The sequence below is a fragment of the Coptis chinensis genome, chromosome 7 (genome assembly GCF_015680905.1).
Source record: "Coptis chinensis isolate HL-2020 chromosome 7, ASM1568090v1, whole genome shotgun sequence".
NCBI classification, from domain to species: domain Eukaryota; kingdom Viridiplantae; phylum Streptophyta; class Magnoliopsida; order Ranunculales; family Ranunculaceae; genus Coptis; species Coptis chinensis.
In genome coordinates this window covers 20,478,156-20,500,327 of record NC_141462.1, presented here as the reverse complement: position 1 = coordinate 20,500,327, position 22,172 = coordinate 20,478,156, and the positions used below count along the sequence as shown (strand labels likewise).

At 34.8% G+C, this 22,172-nt stretch overlaps 1 protein-coding gene and 3 long non-coding RNA genes across 4 annotated transcripts; 2 read left to right on the top strand and 2 right to left on the bottom strand.

Annotated features, from left to right (window-relative positions):
• Positions 1–2,193: 2,193 nt before the first annotated feature.
• On the bottom strand, positions 2,194–5,244 carry LOC147486537 (uncharacterized). The gene is made up of 4 exons (XR_015201701.1): positions 5,111–5,244; positions 4,958–4,995; positions 3,159–3,471; positions 2,194–2,399 (listed from the first exon to the last, which is right to left on the bottom strand). It is a non-coding gene; the product is annotated as an uncharacterized LOC147486537 (long non-coding RNA).
• Positions 5,245–16,127: 10,883 nt separating this feature from the next.
• LOC147486536 (uncharacterized) lies at positions 16,128–17,177 on the bottom strand. Its single transcript, XR_015201625.1, has 5 exons — positions 17,157–17,177; positions 17,001–17,071; positions 16,754–16,915; positions 16,616–16,669; positions 16,128–16,516 (listed from the first exon to the last, which is right to left on the bottom strand). It is a non-coding gene; the product is annotated as an uncharacterized LOC147486536 (long non-coding RNA).
• Positions 17,178–20,177: 3,000 nt separating this feature from the next.
• On the top strand, positions 20,178–22,172 carry LOC147486534 (uncharacterized). Its single transcript, XM_086574378.1, has 5 exons — positions 20,178–20,344; positions 20,434–20,554; positions 20,645–20,748; positions 21,632–21,763; positions 21,854–22,172. Exons 1-5 carry the CDS (start codon positions 20,342–20,344, stop codon positions 21,878–21,880), a joined length of 387 nt encoding a protein of 128 aa, XP_086430504.1. The 5' UTR covers positions 20,178–20,341; the 3' UTR covers positions 21,881–22,172.
• On the top strand, positions 20,836–21,414 carry LOC147486535 (uncharacterized). The gene is made up of 3 exons (XR_015202825.1): positions 20,836–20,968; positions 21,065–21,192; positions 21,275–21,414. It is a non-coding gene; the product is annotated as an uncharacterized LOC147486535 (long non-coding RNA).

The window sequence follows — 22,172 nt, the reverse complement described above, 5'->3', positions numbered from 1 at the left end:
CTACTTAAGGACGTTATTCCGAGTTTTCATAAACGGACCTGCTAATGCATTTCATAGTATTACTCATTGTATATATGTTTATTCGTAAATGATTGATTATTATGCATATATTAGCTTAGGTTTCGACTCGATTATTCTGTATTCATTGTTAAGTGAGATGTATAGATAATTGAGGCATAAATAAGGAAACAATAGTTTTATTTCTTAGTTGTTGTAGTATAGATGAAGTTTGTGAGTACCTTCACTGGAAAACTCTCACGAGGCTATAACTCGTCCAATAGGGACTTCCTAGTGGTTTAAGGCCTTGTTGCATATGGTCAATACAATCGCACTCAGCGAAACGAGAGTAGTTAGAACTCTATTTTTGGTTACTTATGCTAATTTCTCATATTTGCTTGAGGACAAGCAAAATGCTGTTTGGGGGTGGTTTGATAAGAGCCCAAAACTGTAGTTTTAATCCCTTAACAATAATACTTTTAGACCAATTATGCAAGTAATAAATAAGAGTTAATGTTGATTACGTGTTTTTATGTATTTCATGCATTGGAGTCAATTATGTGCATAAATGTGTCACTTTTGCGAGATAAAGGAGTAAGAGTTGGTTTCTAAGGAGTTCTGTGATTAAAGGCCAAGATTCAAGTATAAAAAGCCTTTAAAAAGCCCGATCAAAGCTGAAAAGTCAAAATCAACGCGGGCAGAAATAGCGCACAAAAGTCAGCAGAACTTCCGAAAACCGTATTTTTGGACTCAGACCTCGGAATTAGGCCTACCTTATGTCAAAACGACCGGCTCAGAAAGAGATTTCTAATGGTCCAAACCTTGACCCAATCAGAGGAACAAAAGTGGACAAAAAAATCTGTTAAAGTCAAATTTAGCTGAGAAGGCCTCTGTGGACTGAAGAAATTGGGTTTTGGGCTCGATTGTCTTGCCCAAATCATGGCTCCTCAGCCCATGCACGAAAATGTGGATCTGGTCTCCTCCATTTCAACACACAAGACTTAACTCTTAAGCATTCTAATTTGTAGGTAGCCATTAGCATATAGTTTTAGATCTAGATTTAAACTCCATTAATTAATTAGTTTTTACTATCTTGTTTTAATTTAGTTATTGAATAAATTGTTATTTCTTCATTAGATCAATAAAGTTAGTTAGTTTTTCATAATCTAGTTTCATTTTCTATTAATTATTTAGTTTCAATTCATAGATTTAGTTATTTGTCATTACTAGTTTCAATTAATTCTTGCATGATTAGATTTCCATTTGAATTCAAATAAGAAAATTTAGAATCTTTATATCATGTCTTGTTTAAATTCAATTGGGAATGATAGTTTAATGACTCTAGGCTAAACCTCCATTAGAGGGGTTTGAGGAAGCCTTGATGAAAGCTTGATTGTTGTTAGCGTAGAATAGTCATAATTTTTCATTCCAATCTAGAAAGTAATTAGTTCACAATGAGAATGAGTTTGATTGCTTCACATGCTAGTTGTTAGTTGATAGAGATTACCATAAACAATTAGGGATTAGAAACACCCACTACAAGAGACAAGGCTTTTAGCAACGCTTCTAAGCGTAGCAAAAAATAGCCTAACCGTAGCAAAAGAGCTTTTGCTACGCTTTTTTTGGTGTTGCCAAGACGTTGTAGCTTGTGGCGAAACAAAAGATAATGGGCCTCGCTTCAAGCGTTGCCAATACTCAAACTTTTTTACAACACAAGAAAGCGTTGCCAAAGGCAAAAAAGCGTAGCAAATAATATTTTTTGAGTTCTCATTTCTAAAATATATAATTATTTATAAAAAAGCATTAGCAACAGTATAAGCGTAGTAGAAAGAGAACAATAGCCACATTTTTCAAAGCGTTGCAAAAAGTATCACATTAGCAACGCTTGAAGGCATAGTAGAAAATTAGTTTAGTTTCATATTTAATCTAGCTTTGGCAATACATTGGGCGTTGCAGAAGGTGGTTTGTAAAGATATTTGGAGCAAACATTAACAATGCTAGAAAACATGGCAAAAAGAGAAAATTGCTAATTATTCATTTTTCATTAGCCATGCTTTATAGTGTAGCAGAAATTTGTACACTTTTACCTTGTTTTAAAATTGATCTAACCCACTTTTTCTTTTGCTCCATGCTTTTCCTGTTTTTGAATTTCTAAACATTTATATGAAACAAAACACTAAACCATCAAACAAACTCTAATCCAACAAAATATTTTTATAAGTTCAGCAAAAAGAAGTTATACACTTAATTATCCAAAGTTAAATTATCCAAAATGTTAAAGCCTAGCTATTGGACTCGCTCCCAAAAATTTCGACCAACTTGTTGCATTCATTCATTGAAGGGAACCAAAATCCTAGCTTGATCACATCGTTAACAACTTAACACATTAGCCCACTTAAATTCTGCAATATGAAAGAAGGTGGTGAGACTCGAATATAACTTGATATAAAATAGCCATAAATGCACCCATATACAAGGTAACCAAGTAAACTAGTCATTGACAAATTACATACACGATTTTTTTAATTAAAATAAAACATCAGTATGTATGATAGCTGAATGCAAAATATATAAACACCTAGAATAATTTGAGCAAAATATATATGATCGTCATCAAAGAAGTTGGTCCTGCTACATATGTCACTTGCAAGTAACATTTATATGTCCATTCATTGTTATTTTTGACATATGATGTGCTACCAACAAATTAAAGAGAACTTAAGCTTCAAGTTCAACCTACAAGGACTATACGTACAAGACAATAATTTCTGACACGAGACACCTTAAGCTTCTTAGGCAGCCTCATTTTGTAATTTTCCTAGATATACCATGCTCATAGAAATAAATAAAAATGAAATATCATAAAATAAATAAATATCATACTCAAGCGGTCTACTATTTCAGTTCACCCAACTAAATAAAACATGTCCTATAAAATACAATACAATGGTGTGTCTTGTTTTAACTAAACATCCATGCAAACTAGTGTTCTGTTTTGACCCCACACAAAGGCATAGGAAAATTGAAGGTGTATGACACATTAATTGTATATTAACCCTCGTACGACACCACTTTTACTCACGAGAAATACTACAATGGAATAACTAACACTTCAAATGAGAAACCTAAAGCCATAAAATATACAAAAGGAATATTCATACCACACGAACATCGGCGAACTGCGACATGAGAAATTCTAGTTTTGCTTCAGAAGAAGATTTCCAGCTCTTCAACCCTAAAGTTAGCATCATGTAAGCGAGAGGTGAGCTCCTCAACACATTGCTCCGACTCATGCGCCTGTCTCTCAGTTGCCTTGCTCTCCTCCTAAGCATGATGATCTCATTTTATAGTTTGTAATACAAACAACAATTATCTTGCCAACACTAGACACATTGGTTGATTGTGCAGCTGAGTTTGGCACCAATTGAGGTTGCCCACTTGTAGCTCTCAAGGATCATCCACCTGGTCCCATGACTTAAAAAAAAACATATGTTCAAATAAACTATCACAGCACACATGTATATATTATAAATTAAATGGCCACATCAACAAATGCTATAAGAACACCAAATTAGTAAGTGTGATAAGCTAAGTCGACATGCATACTTAATAAAAAAAAATTAGGAGCCATTGTAGTATATGCTATAGGAATACCAAGTCAGTTAATGTTATAGTTTTCTAAGTCAATATCCACACACGTATGATAGGCAAAGATTGTAATGTGGATCTTACCTCCATATCTAAAACATGACTTGACAACTAGACACTATGGCATCCAAGGAAAAAAAAAACAACCAAAAAATAAGGCATTTCTATGTAAGTTTGCATCACATGGACAACAATTAAATCTAACACATTATTTTCTTCAAAACAGTAAAATGAGTGGTAACATCATATTCCAAGTTGAAATACAAACAAATTAACACAAGGTTCCAAAATTAATTCATGGCATAAAACAAAGAGATTGAAATGAAAATAAAAACAGTATCAAACATGATATACAATAGGTGAGGTTGTTTTTAGCGTGATCCAATGCACAAAATCAGCCTTGCTAAGTTATGATGAATACAAGAATGCAAAAAAGAAGTGTCCTTAAAAGCCATACCAAATCAACAAAAAGAAAAGAGGTCGGAAACCACCATACAAGTCATAGATATTTTCCAGTTCAAATGGTATACAATCGAACATATTGGTACTTACCATTTTTTAGAACATTTTGAATCATTTTAGAGCTATACTTTCCTTTCACAGTTGGAACAAGAAAAGGGTTTATTTACTATTCTACAAAACTTGCTCCAAACTCTAATGGTTTCAATGCAGTGATCCTATTAAATGCAAGACACATTTTACCAATCAATGAGAGAAAATTAGGGGGAAAAAATACAGTTTATTGATATTGAGGACAAGCTTAAATGTCTGGAATTTTCAAGACAAAAAGGTAATAGGAGCACATTCTCACAGCAATTTAGAATTTTGTTTGCCTACCAAAAATCACTAAAGACAGAAAATAATAATAATACTCTATCGATTTTTTTCAAAGGGGGATACCAGTGCCAAAACCTGGTACCCAAACTTAAACACAATACACATACCCAACTTAACCTGATTTTTTCTTCCTCTAGCTAATTAAAAAAAATTAAACCAAAACCTAACCAAATGTTCATTTTTTTTTTCTTCCCTTTGCACAACTTCTTCATTATCACCAGTGCTAAACCAGATATACCCAAATGAAGCCAACTGTTCATTCTAAGTAAACAATACCAATAAAAACACTAACATTGAACACATTAAACCAAAAATTCAATCAACTCACATCCTGAAAATTATCATCATATCAAACAACCCAGCTGTTCATTATTCTACCTAAAAGGTTTAACAATCTCATCAGAAATTTCAATAATAATAAAAACAAACGCAACGATGGGATAAATGAACCACCTTGAAAGATTTTGAAAATTACCTGAGTCGAAAGCTTCAAGCTTTAGTCGTTTGAATAACCTGAAAGCTCAATCATATGAAAAATAAGAAAAATCCAAAACCCAAAAAATATAAAAGAGTGAAAAGTTGGAATTCTGGAAAAAAAAAAATATGAGAGACTTATGGATTTCAGTACCTGGTGGTGCCATGGTGGATACTTGGATGTAGTGGTGGAGGTGAGTGCAGGTCCAGTGGTGGAGATATATCGATGCGGTGGTCGAGAACGAAGAGTGAGGAGTTAGAGCGAAAGAGTGAAACGTGGGTTTCTGTATTCTTTTTCTTTGTTTTTCTTTGCTTCTTTAATTTTTTGAAATTTTGGGAGTGAAATTTTGAGCGCCAATACTGAAATTTTCAGCGCTAAATAACCAAAGCGGGGCACGACAAATAGATGTTGATTGTAAATAGCATCCGCAACAGTTTAAAGAGTGGCAGCTATTTTTTACCAATTTGGCAGATAACATCGGCAACACATAACTAAAGCATGGGTAGAGATAGTCCCTTAAAAAAAAACTTCCAAATATTTGGAGTATTAACAACGCTTGAAAGCGAGGTAGAAACAATAAATCACTTGCTACGCTTAAAAGTGTAGCAGATGTTGTATCAATGAAATTAAAAAATATAATTTTCTTTTATGAAAATGCAAAATATCATTTGCCACCCCTCAACCCGTTGCCAATAGCACCAAACATTTGATTCTACAAAGTTAGATTAGTTACGCTACTAAGTGTAGCAAATGCTATAATTTGCTACATTTTTAAAGCGTAGCAAAAAATTTCGTAGCAAAAAGACCCATCTCTTGTAGTGACCCAATTGCTATGCAAAAGCATTGCAATTCGGATTACGACGAATTTTGCTAGTTAATTAAGTCGAGTTAAGATGGAATAAATCCCTCCTAATTCCTTATCATAGTGTCAATTTAGCATTTTGTAGTTGAATTATTATATCTTGTTAGCATAATTTGCACGTAGTATAAATTCCATCATACTCTCATTGACTTTGGATAGACTAATAACCTTAAGAAACATTGAATACTAAAGAACTAGGAGTGAAACGAATTTTCTACTCTAAACGTATTGCATTGATAAGAGAGTAGAAAACTTTGATAATTAGCATCGTAAATAGCTTTAGTTTTACTTGCATTGAGTTTAATCGCTTATTCGTAAGTAAAACTATCATTTTACGTTTATCATAGACACCCGTAGTTGTTGAGTTCCACCTCTACGAACATAAGGTCGTCATGGGGACAAAAATATTCATACCATTCAACAAACTAGTAGGTCTAGCAAATGAAATAGGAACAATATGAATAGGAGAACCTGGTGGTGTAGTCATTTCTATTCTGAAATAGAAAGACACTTTGTTATTCTTTAAAACCAAAAAAGAAAACAGAGACAAATTATATTCAGTAAAGAATATACACTAACAAACTAATATGTGAACTTGCTTCTGTTTGAGAGAGAAATAATGGAACACCTCTGGTATAATGAGTGGGCGTTAGTTGAAAGTACCTTTTCAGTAAGAGACAAACAGTGTATGAGATGTCCTTTTTAGAAGGTTCAGACTTGGAAGGTATGAAAAGTACCTTGTTGTTTATGATTTCCTTTACTGGTTACCAAACCATGAGATGGAACCAATTTACCATTCTCAGTAAGAGAGAAAGACCATGCTTTCAACCGCACATCTCTGGCACCAACAATTGTCTTGTAAAAGTTTTAACTGTCTCTTGCCAATAGGTGTGGTACCGCTTATTTATTTTTGTGTCCTTTCAAACGTGCACACCTTTTTGAAGGGTCACGCCTTTTCAATATAAACATATTAGTGAACTGAGGGTAGGAGATGTAACCACCATATACGACATGCACTAATAAAATATAACCACTTTTTAAAAAAAAAAAATGCGGCAACATACTTTCTTTGTTTCTATTAGTTATTGGTTCCAGTTTTACACAGAGACAAGAAGACTTCGAGTCTTGAACCGTACCTTATTTACTAACATGTGGCTTTCATATTTCCAAATAAAAAACATTTGCCTTAACATTTACTAATGCATGTTACTGAAACAATGCATGCTAGTGAACGTGACTGTTGTCGAAGTCATAATCAATGACACTTATACATCATCATTAAATGTACTTTCTATTATTGCACATGTCATCCATGGTGTAATCAATGGTGTTTTCATGTAGTGTATGTGTACTGTTCATATTAAATATATGAACAAGGTCCCGAAAACATACTTGACTTTCTGCGTGTTACTGAATTGTACTAGTATTTACCTGTAGACACTTTCATATTGTCTCACACCAATAAAGATTGTTAGTGCATTAACAATAAGTATAATAACCAAAATTCCATCCAAAAAAGATGATCTGTCTTAAGTTTGTAGGAAACTTATTCCAAAAATATACTTATTGTTAAGTAAACAAGAAATCAATTTGATATAACAAATATATCATGAACAAACCTTTAATTTCAACAAACAAACAAACCTTTTAGTTCAACGAATGAACTTAATTTACCAATAATTAAATCCGAGCCTAGTGAATATTCACTATGTCCTTAAGACAGATTTTCCCCCTCACGGTGCTTGAAGGTTGATGGGAAACTGTCTCCCAAGATATAATGGATTTCCTTCTACAGAAAGCTAGCACTTCAATTCTATAGAATCAACGAACACAACATAGTATTTGACTAAGAACAGAGGAATAAGAGAAAGATCATAACTTTGTGTAATCTAGTATGTTTATCTCCAAATTCATCCACTATTTATAGGTGAGTAGTACCTCTTCGAAACAACACAGTGACTCTTGGGAAAAAGTAAGCAACTCTTAGAAAAGTCACATGTTTTGAAAAGACACACCATTTCGGCATAAAGCACTGTTTCAAACCAGTGCCTATTTCGAAACGTCACACCTTTTTGGCATGATACACTATTTCAAACCAGTGCACATTTCGAAAGGTCGCACCTTTTCGACATAATGCACTATTTTGAACCAGTGCACCCTTTCGAAAATGTTTTTCTCACTTTACGTACTGTTTCAAGAGAAACTCATTTCATCTCAATGTGGAATAACTTGGGAGACATATTACTCATTCATAACTCAATTGATTTGTGCAAATCCATTTTTCTAACACACACATCCAAATGAACTACCCGTAACCCATTATGCCACATATTTTGTGAAGTCAGTCGATTTCAATTTCAATCTCACTAGCTGAAGAAGAAACAATTTGACATGCCATAGCTCCATTTCCCACACATCAATAGCAACACCATACTTCCAAGACTCGATTCCAGTGAGTTGTAATATAATCTGTGTATGGTGGATCCAGCAAGAAGTCTATCTCGGGGTCAAAGTGTTGAACCATGAAGATGAAAATTCATTTAGGGTTAACGAGTATTACTCCCCTACTAGATGAGCCAATTAGGATTTCTCTCCCCCCCCCCCTACCTACACCCACACAATATTAGATGGGAAATTAGGGTCTCCCCCTAGTAGGGGGGGGGGTGGGGGTAATATTAGTTAACCCATTCTATAGCATCATAGTGCCAACTCCAAATTTGATTCTTGTAATTAAGGGACATCCTATCAAGCAAACACGTGATGCGCACGCAGTCCATATACAATGACTCCACCAACTCGACTCCAAACATACGAACACTCGTCATGCTTAATGACTCACACATTTGTCAAAGTATCAATGATTCACTCGACATCAAATCAACAGTAGTGACTCGTCACTCGAATTCGTCTCGTGACGAGATCATCCACCTACCACTCTCATCATTGCTATCATTAGCATTAAGCTTTTACCCGTTGTAATACTCAGATCATCACTATCATTACACTCTTACCATTATTACACCATTAATCCTACTCTGTCCCTGTGTCAGCTCAAACAGTCTAGTACTTGGAGTCACCACGCACATGCAACTAGTGAGGACATCCTAGCAGCACACATGTCCATACCACTACACTTGTCCTACCAACTGCTTGTTCACAACACCTATAAAAGTTCACTCCAAAACTACGTTGGCTTGATTCCAGTCTCACTTACATAATGCTGGATACATATGTATCTTCTTAATTACTCATGAAGAGCAACCATTTCTATCAACCAAAACCATCCCTTTCTTCATCTAAATTAGAGCTAAGTCATAAACACTTGATGTAATGTCCTGTTAATCTCCTAAGATAAAATAGACATTTACAATTGTTGAAAATTCATTGGAATGTGTCATCCAAAGTTCAATAGTGTTATTTACGCTTTCAAGGCAGGGCCGAAAAATATCGACTAGATATCAGGATAATATATCTATATAATAAAGCAACTTGGTTTTTTATGCTGTTATATAAAGTGGTCCAGGAGAAAGCAATTTTGAGATGATCCTACGGTGATAAATCAATTTCTTTTAAGAGTCTTGAGATGATCCTACAGTGATAAATCAGTTTCTTTTAAGAGTCCTACTTACTTTAAACTAAAGAATCCTAAAACTTGCCAACAAAATCATCTATTTAATAAAGCAGTTTGGTCTTTTTATGTTGTTATATCAAGAGGTTAGAGAGAAAGCAATTTTGAGATGATCTGACGGTAAACAAACTACACCACATTAGTCTAAGAATCCTACTTACAATAAAATTCTTACCAAAGACACCCAAAAAACGAAACCACTGAAACAAAACTAAACCACCGAAACAAAGAAAAGCTTTTCTTCACCCCTGCCTTTTCCTTCTCTTCGCACCGTAAAAACAACTCTTTTCTTCACACAAAAACAAAACAAAAATACTCCCAAACAAATACTCTGACTTCAACTCTTATTCACTAACCTTCTTCAAGTACTGGAAATAACTGGTACCCTCTCTGTTCTTCGTTCTTTTTAATGATTATAATTTTTGTGACACATTGTTTTCTCCACCACTCCAGATACAAATCTACAAGGAACCAATGGAAGTATTTCCAGTGCAAATCTCATAGCATGAGTTAATACAATTATTAGTTGATTTTTTCCAAAAGATCCACTTGAGTGATACACGACTGTTCTATTTCTAAAACACATAAGTGATCAAATTTATTATCTATAAATAAGGTGATTATCTAAGGTTGGCCTATTTTTCTGCGATTTGAGTTGATTTATTGTTTGCTTTGATTAACAGTAATGATAACTATATAATGATATCCCTATTTAGAACCATTTAATTAGTGTATATGAGTATGGTCATTGTGATCATTTTTAGATTTCTTATCTAGAAAGATTAATCTGTTTATTTATTTTTTCTATTTGCACTTATTATTGTGAAACTGCAATGCCAAGAGGGTAGTATTAAAATGGTTAGGAAGCTTCAATCTAGGGGAGCATAAAAAAAATCAAAAGTCACACTATTACGAATGAATGGTATACCAAGTAGGAATATTTCAATCCTAATTAAAGATCCTTTCACTCTCCATTTTGTTTTATTAGAATCATGGGGGCATGAGAGAAAGAGACTCAGATATTAGAATTTTAAAAACACACTTATTGTGTAATTGTGTAATTATTAATGTGTAATTGTAGTGCCATACTTCAGGTGTAAAAACATTAACTTCAACGATGACTATGGTCTGGACCAATTGTCAATTCGAGATATTGATTTGTATTATGTATTCTACTTTATGAAGTGTTACCGTCTTTACGACTATTTATAAACATGTCATGTTTATTATCGTGTCACTTCCTTTCTTGCCCATTGAGGCTAGTGAAATATACTAACTTGAAGTAAATGATTGGCTCCTGAGATAGATGTAGATTGTTACCAAGTGTATCGTGGTGGTAGAGAGTAGATAGAGTAGTAAGAGTAAGAGCTTTAAGAGTTCATTGGTGCTTAGCTTGAGATGAAAGAAAGGTTGTGTGTATTGGTTGGCTCTGCCTCCCGGTTTTATGAAATTATAAAGTACTGAAGTCTTTCTCTATTTGGTACTCTGTGGTTCCGATATTTGTGTTGTCATAGCTTTCTACTTGGACAATTTATACTGGTTTAGTTTATCTGCATTACACCTTGTTACTAGATTTCTGCTGGAAAGAAGTTTGGTCTATATATACCAAAAACCATCAATAAACCAATTGTTGAAATAATTAAGAAAAGGGTTCCTTTTTATATAGTTTGGAGGTTTTGAGTGTTGTATAATTGATTTCTAATAAATAGTTCTTTTTGTTATAGGCACTTGAGTGACAGATTTTATGGAAGAAGACCCAGTGCACACATCTTGCCAATTCTGTCAACGATGATAACCCAATTTTTGGGTCATATATTGAGACAATAACTATATTTTTGTTATAATAGATATTATGAACCATAGAAGATGTTGTATGTGTCGAAGGTACAATGTTTATATTGTATATGGAAAAATAAATATTTCAGATGTGGTGCTATTGTGCTCGTGTTTTAATCAAAATGCTAACTCTATTTTTCCATATTTTGTCTAAATGTCAAAATAATAATAATAATAATTGAAAACTCTTATGAATTTTACCTTTATATCACTAAAGTTACTCATAGTGACTCGAGTTACACCACGGATTAGTTAAGGACTCGAAGGTATCATAATGACACGAACAAGTTCAATTTAAATGTCATAAAACATTGGTAACTCTGTTGTAAAAGTTAGTGTAGATTGTAAAATACTAAATTTACGTGTGTTCATTTCATAATGACTCGGGTGGCGTAGCCACGGGTTAAATTCTAGTATATATATATATATATATATATATATATATATATATTTGAGGTACCCTCTATGGATATATTACGATATATCGGATAGATATATTGATATATTTTGGATCTGATATATATTTGATTATCCAATATATCAATATATATCGACCGACATATTTGATATATCCTATATAGATCGTTGATTTTGACCAATCTTTGATCGATTTTTATTACTATATCGGTATATATAGGCGATATTTCCAATATTTTTTGATATATCAACACACAAAACAATATTTTGACCGGTCAACAAAATGATATATATCCACCAATATATATTGGTTTTTGGGGTCCCCCGATATCGAAATATTGGGCCTTGCTTTCAAGTTTCAAGTACATAGTTTTCTCTTTTTTCTTATTTTCTTGAGGACACGTTTATGAAAATTTCAGGTTCCCAACTTCTTGCCTCCTCAATGTAGCAAGCCATATCACGATAATTTTTTTACTTCCTTTCCTTTCATGATACTGATTATATAACATCCCGTCTTTTTCTTTTTTCCTATAATAATAATAATATTAAGTAAAACAAAATAGGATAAACTTTTGTTAAGGATAGGAAACCCCGTAGGTTAAAAGATAAACCTTTCATCCTTGTTTTTCGGTGGGGGGTTTTTAAAACTGAAAAGGAGATTCTCACGTAGAGTTTTTTGGAGGAAAAACACGAGAGTTTTTATACATAGAAAAAAAAAGGTTATACTAAAAGAAGAAAAAGTAAGAGTTTTTCTGTTAGCTAGCTGATAGTCAGAATGCAACGCAATACGGGTGAGTAGTACGAAGACATTCTTTTAAATTTTTGTTGACTGCTAATCACGTCGGTTATAATGTTTTCCTTATATGATATATAGTGTTATTGAACATATTATAACTCTGTCAATGGTGGCCGGTGTTCATAAAAAAAAATGTGTTGAAGTACTGTATCTATGAAAATTTTTTTTTGTGATTGCTATGCGGTGAGGAGGATGAGTATGTGTATTAGTAAATACCCAATTCCTTGTTTAATTGATTCGAATAGGTTTCTATTACTAGGGTTGGTTTTATGGCTCTTGATGGTCTGTAGGATTATGTTGGTGGTTGGAAAGTGTTTTGTAGTAAAGAGATGATCTTTATGGGTTTTGTGGGTTGCCGGGGGATGATTAGTAGTGATGGAATTGTTGTAGGAGTGCGTTGTGAAGCTTTGAACAGCCATTAATGGTGTTCAAATAAGAACCAACCCGTCCTATGTCTTTATGTTATATGTATGAATTGTTTTGAATGACTTTTTTTGTTGGGTTGAGGTGGATTGTTGGTGGTTGAATGGAGATAGTGGGTTGGGGGCTGTTGAAGCTCCAGAGAAGCCATTAATGGCGTCGATCCCGATTTTCACAGTATAAGGGAATTGAGATTGGTTGGTATAGGTATATAGGGGTTTTCTCAAGGAATCAAACCGTATGGTTTAGTAGTGGTGGCGAGTGGTGGTTATGGTGGCTGTGGTGGTGGAGGCACTGGTGGAGTGAGGAAGAAGATGACAGCGAAATTCATTTTTGGTGTTGGGCTTGGGCCGAAATTTGTTATGTGGGCTCGAGTGTTTTCTTTTTGAATTTCATTTTGGACTTAAGTTTTAGACTTTGGGCCTTATTCTTTGGGCTTTTGGGTTAGAGGAGTTTAGGTCTGGTTGACTGTTGTTGACCTGGCTGGTTGACTGCTGTTGACCATGGGCAGGTTGACTTTGACTGTTGATCAGGATTGATTTTGATCAGTTGACCCAGTTTGACTTTTAACTCGGATTATGATTTGATCTATTAGGATAGGTCTAGGGCTATTAGCATGCGTGGCTTTAGCCTAAGACCTTTCTATATATACTTGTGTACGCGTATTAACTACTATGTGATATTTCAGTTTTATACACAACGTTATGACACTTATACATCCATGAAATTAATAACGCGTAAACCAAAAATACATTAATCAATATACTCATTCGTTCTCTGAAATAATATATGCAATAAAGTTCAATAATACGTAAACAAATTTACCACCTCTTTTAGAACTCTCTACCCCTCAAGTTTTGGAATTGAGTTTTATGACTGTTGATGTCATATGTTAGGTGGACATTTATTGAATGTGCCATAAATGGCCCGTTAGCGTTATCTATGGGTATTCATTGAATGTGCCATGAATGACCAGATTGTTTGGACTGCCCTAGAGAGGAACTAAGGTATTCGCCTTGCGGGTTAGTTGTATTGATTTGATTATGCGAGTGTGTTTGGGCTTACTTTTGAATACCTATAGGATATCTACATATGTTATATAGAAGTTATAACTTTCTTTTGCAGAAGGGTAGGACTTAATAACATTTTGTGCAGGGACGCGGTCCTACCCTTATACAGCAGTGGATATCGGTAAGTTTTAATTCAATGACTTAGTTATTCAAACAAGTTATTATAATGAGTTAATAAAATGGTAGTCTTGCTTGGGAAGAAACTATGCCGGTTGAAATGACGGAACTACCTATCTTCCAAGCTGAGAATGATTAAGTTAGGATATATTTAAAGTGATAGTTTGATAAGTAAAGACTGAAAAATGTTTATATGTGGTTAGTCTACTCATACCAGCAAATTCCATTTTGCTGACCCATGTTTGCTTTGTTTTGGTAACGTGAGTGTGTTTTTAGGAACATAGGTGGAAGGCAGTGGAACCATGGCGTGTGATTTGGATTCTTGCCTGGAGTAGTCCGTTAGTTCTTTTATTAGGTCTGATTCTTATTGGAAGGATGTAATAACGTAGTTTACTTTTTAACATGACATGAGAACATGGTAGTGATGACTTTTATTCAGAGAGTTTGTTTGATGTTTTATTTGGACGGAAGATAGTTTAATAAAGTGATGGTGGAAAAATTATGGGGATTGTGCAGTTTAAGTTGATTATTTTATGATATGGATGTTAGGGTTTTGTATGTGTTGTATCCACCCCGTCATAGTCTGGGTTTTTAAACAAGTGAACATAGTGATGTTTGAGATATTTATATTTCAAATATACACTTGGTTATTGTTTAGAAATTCGGGCTGTGACAGATTACAACCTAGACCCTATTTATATATTGGTTTAAGGTGGAAATGTGTAGACTGTAGGCACATACATGCATAGTTCGTGATTTCGATGGAATTTTTGAAATTCTGTCGAATTTTTGAAATTCTAAGAAATTTAGAATTCCGGATCAAGAATCGAAAAACTTGAATTGTGAAATGTAATCGGAATATAACGGAATAAGGACTAGAGTCCAAGGAAACCTACCCTTTTTAGATATTTCAAAAGACTGAAAATTAAGAGTAATGGTTGAACTTCCAACTCTCCATAGTCCCCACCCCAGCCATCAACGAATGCAAGTTCCGCCTCGTGATGTTACCCAGGCCCCAGGGTACATGGTACATCATTGGGTGTGCCCCAATGACTTGGACTAGTTTAGTTGGAGTTTTTTTTTGCTCACAGCTCTGACGCTCACAGTGCTCACAGGGGAGACATGTGGCACACAAAAAAGTCAAAAAAATAAAAGTTAATACGTAGACTCTCTCTCTCCCCTGTTTTTACCCATCCCCTTTTTCCTTACTGAGTTTTTTTTTGTCTGAATGAATTGAACTTACATATATTTAACACAACAAATTTGATTGATTGAAAATTTTGCAAGTTGCCTGATATGAGATAGCCGCGTTTATTCTTGGTAAAGGACCTACAGATATACAATTATAGATGAAGAAAAGTACCATCAAGTTTCGGACAGGCTACTTGTCTGTTGCAAATTGGAAGAAATTTTCATCTCAAACTCATCTCACCCTCCCTCGATCACTTTATTGCGTATGTAAAACCTTTTAAGTTCACTAAAACAGCTATGGCAGAAGGTGCAACATTCAATTTTAGGTGGTGAATGGAGCAGGCAGATAGTGAACAGAATTTTATTTATATTTGTTCTGCATTCTTAATTTGCAAGCTTTTGAGTAAGCATTATATTTGTGCATTAAATAATTATAGCTGCACAAGTAAGTTACTTAAAAAAACTGTGTAGTTAGATATTGAAGTTCATCAAGCAAGCAGTAAAAAAGTTCAATTAACATAGAGGGAATATGCATTTGCAGACGTTGAAATTTGGTAGCAGTGTCGGCTAGTGAATCCACGAGGATTAGATGTAGACTTTCAGTTACCATACATCGAAAAAAAACAGTTAGACATTCACATTTCACGTTGAAGGAATTGAGATGAGACATACCAAATCTCATAAACACAACAAGACAAAAAATGTTGAATGTCTTACATTTAGAGAATTAGAGAGACAATTTTTGAAGCCGAGAAATCTTTGCGAGAGTGCTTCTCTATCTATTCAACAAAATTAACATAACAAAGCTTCAAAACCAGTCTCAACTTACAAAGCCATGTTTACATTTTCAAGTGAAATGCCAAAATTGAGATGGGTTACAGTTTATATACAAGCTAGCTAGGAACATAGTCTTGACAAAATAAACCCATCAAAATGCCCAGATGGAAAGAGGGTACACTGCACTAAAATCTAGCATTCAGTCATGTTGCCATGTTGGTGCTTGGTATGTAAACTAGCAAAAGAAACCAGAGTTGCCATTGTCCAAATTAAGGGAGTAGCTAAAAGGGTCGTAGTCAAAGCGGCTAAAGGAAGACCTCTTATTCCTGGTTGCTTGCCTTCTTCTCATCTCAGCACGAACCTTCCAAAACAAGATACCATTTCAAACAAAGAAATCCACAAAGTCTAGATTGCGGGCGGGTGGGCGGGATGATTCAGCTCTTGCCTACACCATATCCAAATAAGAACCAGTGAGAAACATGTATTAAAGAATTAAAATTTGAAGAAAAAATAAAACAAAAACTTAAACTTCATTTATATATGCCTGAATATTGGGAATGTCATGTTGAATTATGTACTCCGATGGTCTTACGGAAGCCTGCAAATTAACTTTAGAATTTCAATTTTACGATACTTAGCTTAACGATCATATTTTAGTATAGATCGGATATAAGTAGCAAACCTGTGAATAAAGCAGAGAGTGATTAAATGACATCATTGGCATGCTTGGGGGTCCATGTTGATGAAATGGAAAACTTTGAGCCATTGACAAATCCGGATACATACATGTATTTAGAGGATAGTAACCACTTGGACCATTGTATGCTTGTGGCACCCATGAATCCTGTTTCACAAGTTGCAATCAAATGAATAAACATGATAAAAGAAATGAATCGCCAAAAATATAGTACAGAGAAGTCGGTACAAACCAAAGTGGACTGCACACTTCCGTTAGTGGCCTCTAGAATTTGATCTTCATCTGGAAGAGCATTTGAGGTACCTACTTCAGACCAAGTTATTAATAAAACTATCTTAAATATATAGGAATTGCTAGTTGAAAATAATTGATTACTAAAGTTAATTACCAGTTGGTGATTCAACTTGGTCCAAGTAGTATTTTTCCTTTTCTTTGTCCTTTTCTAGCACACCTTTGTGATGCCCTTTGTGTTGTCGAGTCTTATTTTGCTTTGGTATCGGGGTCTCAGATAATACATCTCCACTAGGCGCACCCATGTTGCTCTCATCAACCTGTTTTTCTTGGGCACTAGAGGTGCTAGCACAAAATGTGTTACCTTGTTCCTTAATTGAATCCAAACTTTTAATTATAAGGAGCATTTCAGACATAGCAAAAGCATGTTTTTCAACTGTCCCTGTACCTTTTGCCACCAAAGTTTGAGCACAATGAGATAATTCGCTATACCTCCTCGTAGCAAATGGATCCAAGTCAGCATGAATTATTTCTCCCCGATAATCATACACGATATTGGCTGCTGCATTCATGCTCCACCTACTTAAATAGTAATGTGATGGTAGCTTAGACACTTCCAATTCAAGAAACAACTTCAGGGCATGTGAACACAAGATCCCTTGGAATTCAAATTTCTTGCAGCTACAACTCACCACATCTTTGTGAAGCTATGCAACTAAGCTTACGAGTCCTTGCATTTGGTTTTCCGATCTTTTTCTTCTTGTGTAATGACATGTAAATCCATTATCATCAAGTAGCTCTAATTTCAGAACAAAGCATTTCACACATTCAGCCTGATTTTTTTTGAATATCTTTCTAGTGTATTTTGTAGATGCTTCACGCTCAACCACCCAATCTGTAACTAAATTGGGCCTACTCTTCCGATTATTAGAATCAGCCAACCTTTCTTTTATACGTCGACTAGCCAATGCTTTATCAAATTGACCCACAAACTCTCTCAGAATGAGATTTCCTGTAAAAAATTTCTTTAAAAATTTGTTAATGCTTTCACTCCTCTGTGTCGTTGTCATGCCAACACCAAAGTATTGTCGTACAAAGACTTGTGCCCATTTTTCCTTTGTTAGGTACAGATTGTTCAGCCATTTATTCTCTTCAAGACCATAGTGAGTAAGCAAATGATTCCAAGCACCTTCAAAGTCTACATCATTTTCCTGCTCATATATGCATCCCCTAAAATCAGGTAAAAATATTTCAAACTTATTGTATATGCTAGATAAGTGTGTTGCTGCATTCTTGAATAAATGCCAAAGGCACAGCCGGTGATGCATATTCGGTAAAACTTGCTCGATTGCATTAGAAATTGCCATTGCTTGGTCTGTAAAAATCGTAATAGGATGCTTGCCGCCCATAGCTTCAAGAAAAGTTTCAAAGAACCAAACAAATGACTGTGTCGTCTCACTATCTAATAAACCACAACCAAATAGAATAGTTTGCCCATGATTATTGACTCCAACAATTGGGGCACAAACCATGTTATAGTTATTTGTTTTGAAAGTTGTATCAAAACATACAACATCTCCAAAGTTACCATAATCGCACCTTGACTTTGCATTTGCAATGAAGAAACCACAAATTCAATTGTCACTGTCTATCCGAATTTTGTGAAAGAAGAACCTATTTTCTTTCTCCTTGTCTCTAAAATAATCTAAGAAACATTCTGAATCCCCTTTTCTTAAGAAGTTAGTGCGAGTTTGAGAGAGAAAGTTATTCAAATCGGACTCCAAAAAATTCAAATTTTCAGCCCCTCCAGCTTTAGTGCATAAATAAGCAAATATATCTGTCGCCCGCAATCCCGAAGATCTCATATTTTGAGCAAGAATCTGCTGAGAATGATCTACCTGTCTATGCGACCTCAATGTAAATGCATTTTGTGGATCTTCTAGTTGATGATTATGCTCCTCCATGAAAACAGTGACAATATACTTCTTACTGTCATCTTTGAATTTCACCATCATCATAGCTTTACATCCACATCTTCTATCATCCCTTCGCTTCAAAGGAGTGTCTTTTTTATGATAATACCCTTCCCAAGAACAACACAAATCTCTTCGTCTCACAATACCTTTGGCGTCACTATACATGGTTTTTTTCCTAACACTGAATCCAATTGCTTTTGCATATTGATTGTAAAAGTCATATGCTGTTTTGTATGTATCAAATAGCATACCAACAAAAGGAACCAAACTTTGGATTTTTCCAGATGTGTTGTCGTCGTCATTGTTGGCCATGTTCTCCAGACCCTCTCCCATAATTATCTCTTCACCATCTTCAATATCCAAAGCCATGTTCAGAACAGTAGGTTCACTCTACATTCAACAAATAAGCGGTAGTTTTAGAATATGATTTATTATTAAAAACAACAATAGTGAAAAATCGAAATTTTCAATGTAACAAAACCTACAAATAAAATTTACCTTGCAACCTCACATTTCTTCCAATTTGCAACAGACAAGTAGCCTATCCGAAACTTGATGGTACTTGTCTCCATCTATAATTGTATATCTGTAGGTCCTTTACCAAGACGCAAACTGAGATTTGAAAATGCGGCTATTTGATATCAGGCAACTTGCAAAATTTTCAGTCAATCAAATTTGTTTTGTGTTAAATATCTGTAAGTTCAATTCATTCAGACAAAAAAAAAAAACTCAGTAAAGAGAAAGGGGATGGGTAAAAACAGGGGAGAGAGACCTATTAACTTTTATTTTTTTTGACTTTTTTGTATGCCACATGTTGTCTCTGTGAGCACTGTGAGCGTCAGAGCTGTGAGCAAAAAAAAACTCGTTTAGTTGGATTGTTCAACTTCAGGTTCTATTGAGAACTCTACGTTGTCTAGTACAGTACTACTTTCTAATTTACTTCCACCCAATTTAATTTACTCATCAGTCGAATCAAGGCCCAAGCATTGTACTCTTGTCCCAATTGTGGCTCCCGACCCATGAACACATGGTCTCCGTTCCTGCCTCCTTGGTCTGGTCCACTAAACAGAACATGTTTAATTGCCCTCTAAATCACGCTTCGCTACAGAAAACCCTAAAACGAAACCCATAATTAAACTAAAGTCAAACATTCAATGGACCTAAAAAACTCTTCTAAACCCGGACCCACAAAACCAACGGCCACGATCAAACATAAAAACCCCCCCATCAAAGTTCGATACTCCTTATTCTCTCCCTATAAATAAACCCATAAACCCTCTTTCGTCTTTCCCTCTTCCAAATTTTCTGCTGTTAAGCCCTATACTCAAAAACCCTAATTCGACTGCCTTCCCCAGAGTTGCCAACAATGGTAAAAAAAAATTCTCTTTCCTCTTCTCTTTAATCATTAAAGTTCATATTTTTATTCTCTGCTAATTAATTTAACGTTGTTTTTTGTAGACGGCTGAAGCAGTGAACCCAAAAGCATACCCACTAGCAGATTCACAGTTAACGATTACTATTATGGATCTTGTTCAACAAGCTGCTAACTATAAACAGCTTAAGAAGGGTGCTAATGAAGGTACTTTGGTTTTGACCTTTTTTTTAAAAAAAAGTTTGCGGGTTTTGTTTCAATATTGATTGTGGGGTTTGTTTAATTTTGTGGTTTCAGCTACTAAGACACTTAATAGGGGTATTTCTGAGTTCATAGTGATGGCGGCTGATACCGAACCACTTGAAATCCTTCTCCATCTTCCACTACTCGCCGAAGATAAGGTATTTTGTGGACTGCTGTTGGTTGTTTATGATTACATATAGTGGTTTCCCTAGATAGTTATTAAATCACGTCAAGTATGTATTTGGGCTACCATTGACTTAATTTTGGTTTAGGGAATATGTAAAAATGACATCACTAATTACACCACATATTTTTTTATTTGGGAATTTCATTAAGTTTAGGGATGCAGATTATTGAAGTTACTGTCCTTTAAAAAGGGTATTACTTTTTACTCATTCTCATTTTGATGTTGTTATACTTTAATTAGTAACTTGAGATATGTTTGTCCTCTTGATACTGTAGCTTGATTTTCAGTGTCCTTCAGGTTGGGATTTTGTGTGAATACGTAAAGAAGTGATAATTTGTAACTGCACTAATTAATTTCTCATGGCCCGCTACTGCAAGGCTTGCTTGCAGAACAAACAAGTTAACCATTCATGATGGTGTGTAGTACTTTCACGTTGCTTGCAGACAGCATGTTAATTTACTGTACACCAATGACACATGAACAATTTGTGTTGGCAGGTACATTCACGCTGCCTTCATGAATGTATATATTACTAAAGTGAAGGAATAAGTTGAAAAAGAGATGGTAGTTCCGCTTGATCACAAAAAAAAGAATCACAGTACAAGATACTTAGTTTATCGTCCATCTTTCTAATATGCCCCAAGAATGGTATGCTAAATAACAAATGTTTCTTATCTGATGGGCTGTAACAACATTTTGCTGATCTTCCTGTGACTCCTATTTCCTATGCTTTTGCTATTCAAGTAATGTTTTCAGTACTGTAAGATATTCATTTTTGGTATCATTCTATTTATTTGTAATCCTTGGAGTATATACACTAGAGGTTTTTTGTAATCTGGATTTAATTGATGCAGAATGTCCCTTATGTATTTGTTCCTTCCAAACAAGCCCTTGGCCGGGCATGTGGAGTTACGAGACCTGTGATTGCTGCTTCTGTCACAAGCAATGAGGGAAGTCAATTGAAATCTCAAATTCAGCAGCTCAAGGTACAGTCAAGTCAAACTTTTATGCTAATTTGTTCATTACATCTTACTTTCCTACATATGGATTCTGAAATCTGTTGTATGCAAATGCAGGATGCGATTGAGAAACTCCTGATCTGATGACGCTTGGATGCTTTGATTCGTGAGATTCTGAGAAGTCTCTTTTTTTCTCCGGCTTTTTATCAATCTGTGTCCTTGTTGTGTAATGTAATACACTGGAAGTGTGGTTAGAAGTTAGAATGATTGTCAAGTACTGTTTGTAGTTTGGAGCATGGAGCAGGCTTTTTATTTATTACTTAAGAATTGAGGGAGTGAAGAAATGTATCTCATAACTGAACTAGTATGAGATGAATGCAGCTTCTAAGTTACTCTGACATCTATGTAGTAGTATTTGAGGATCTTATTACTCGTA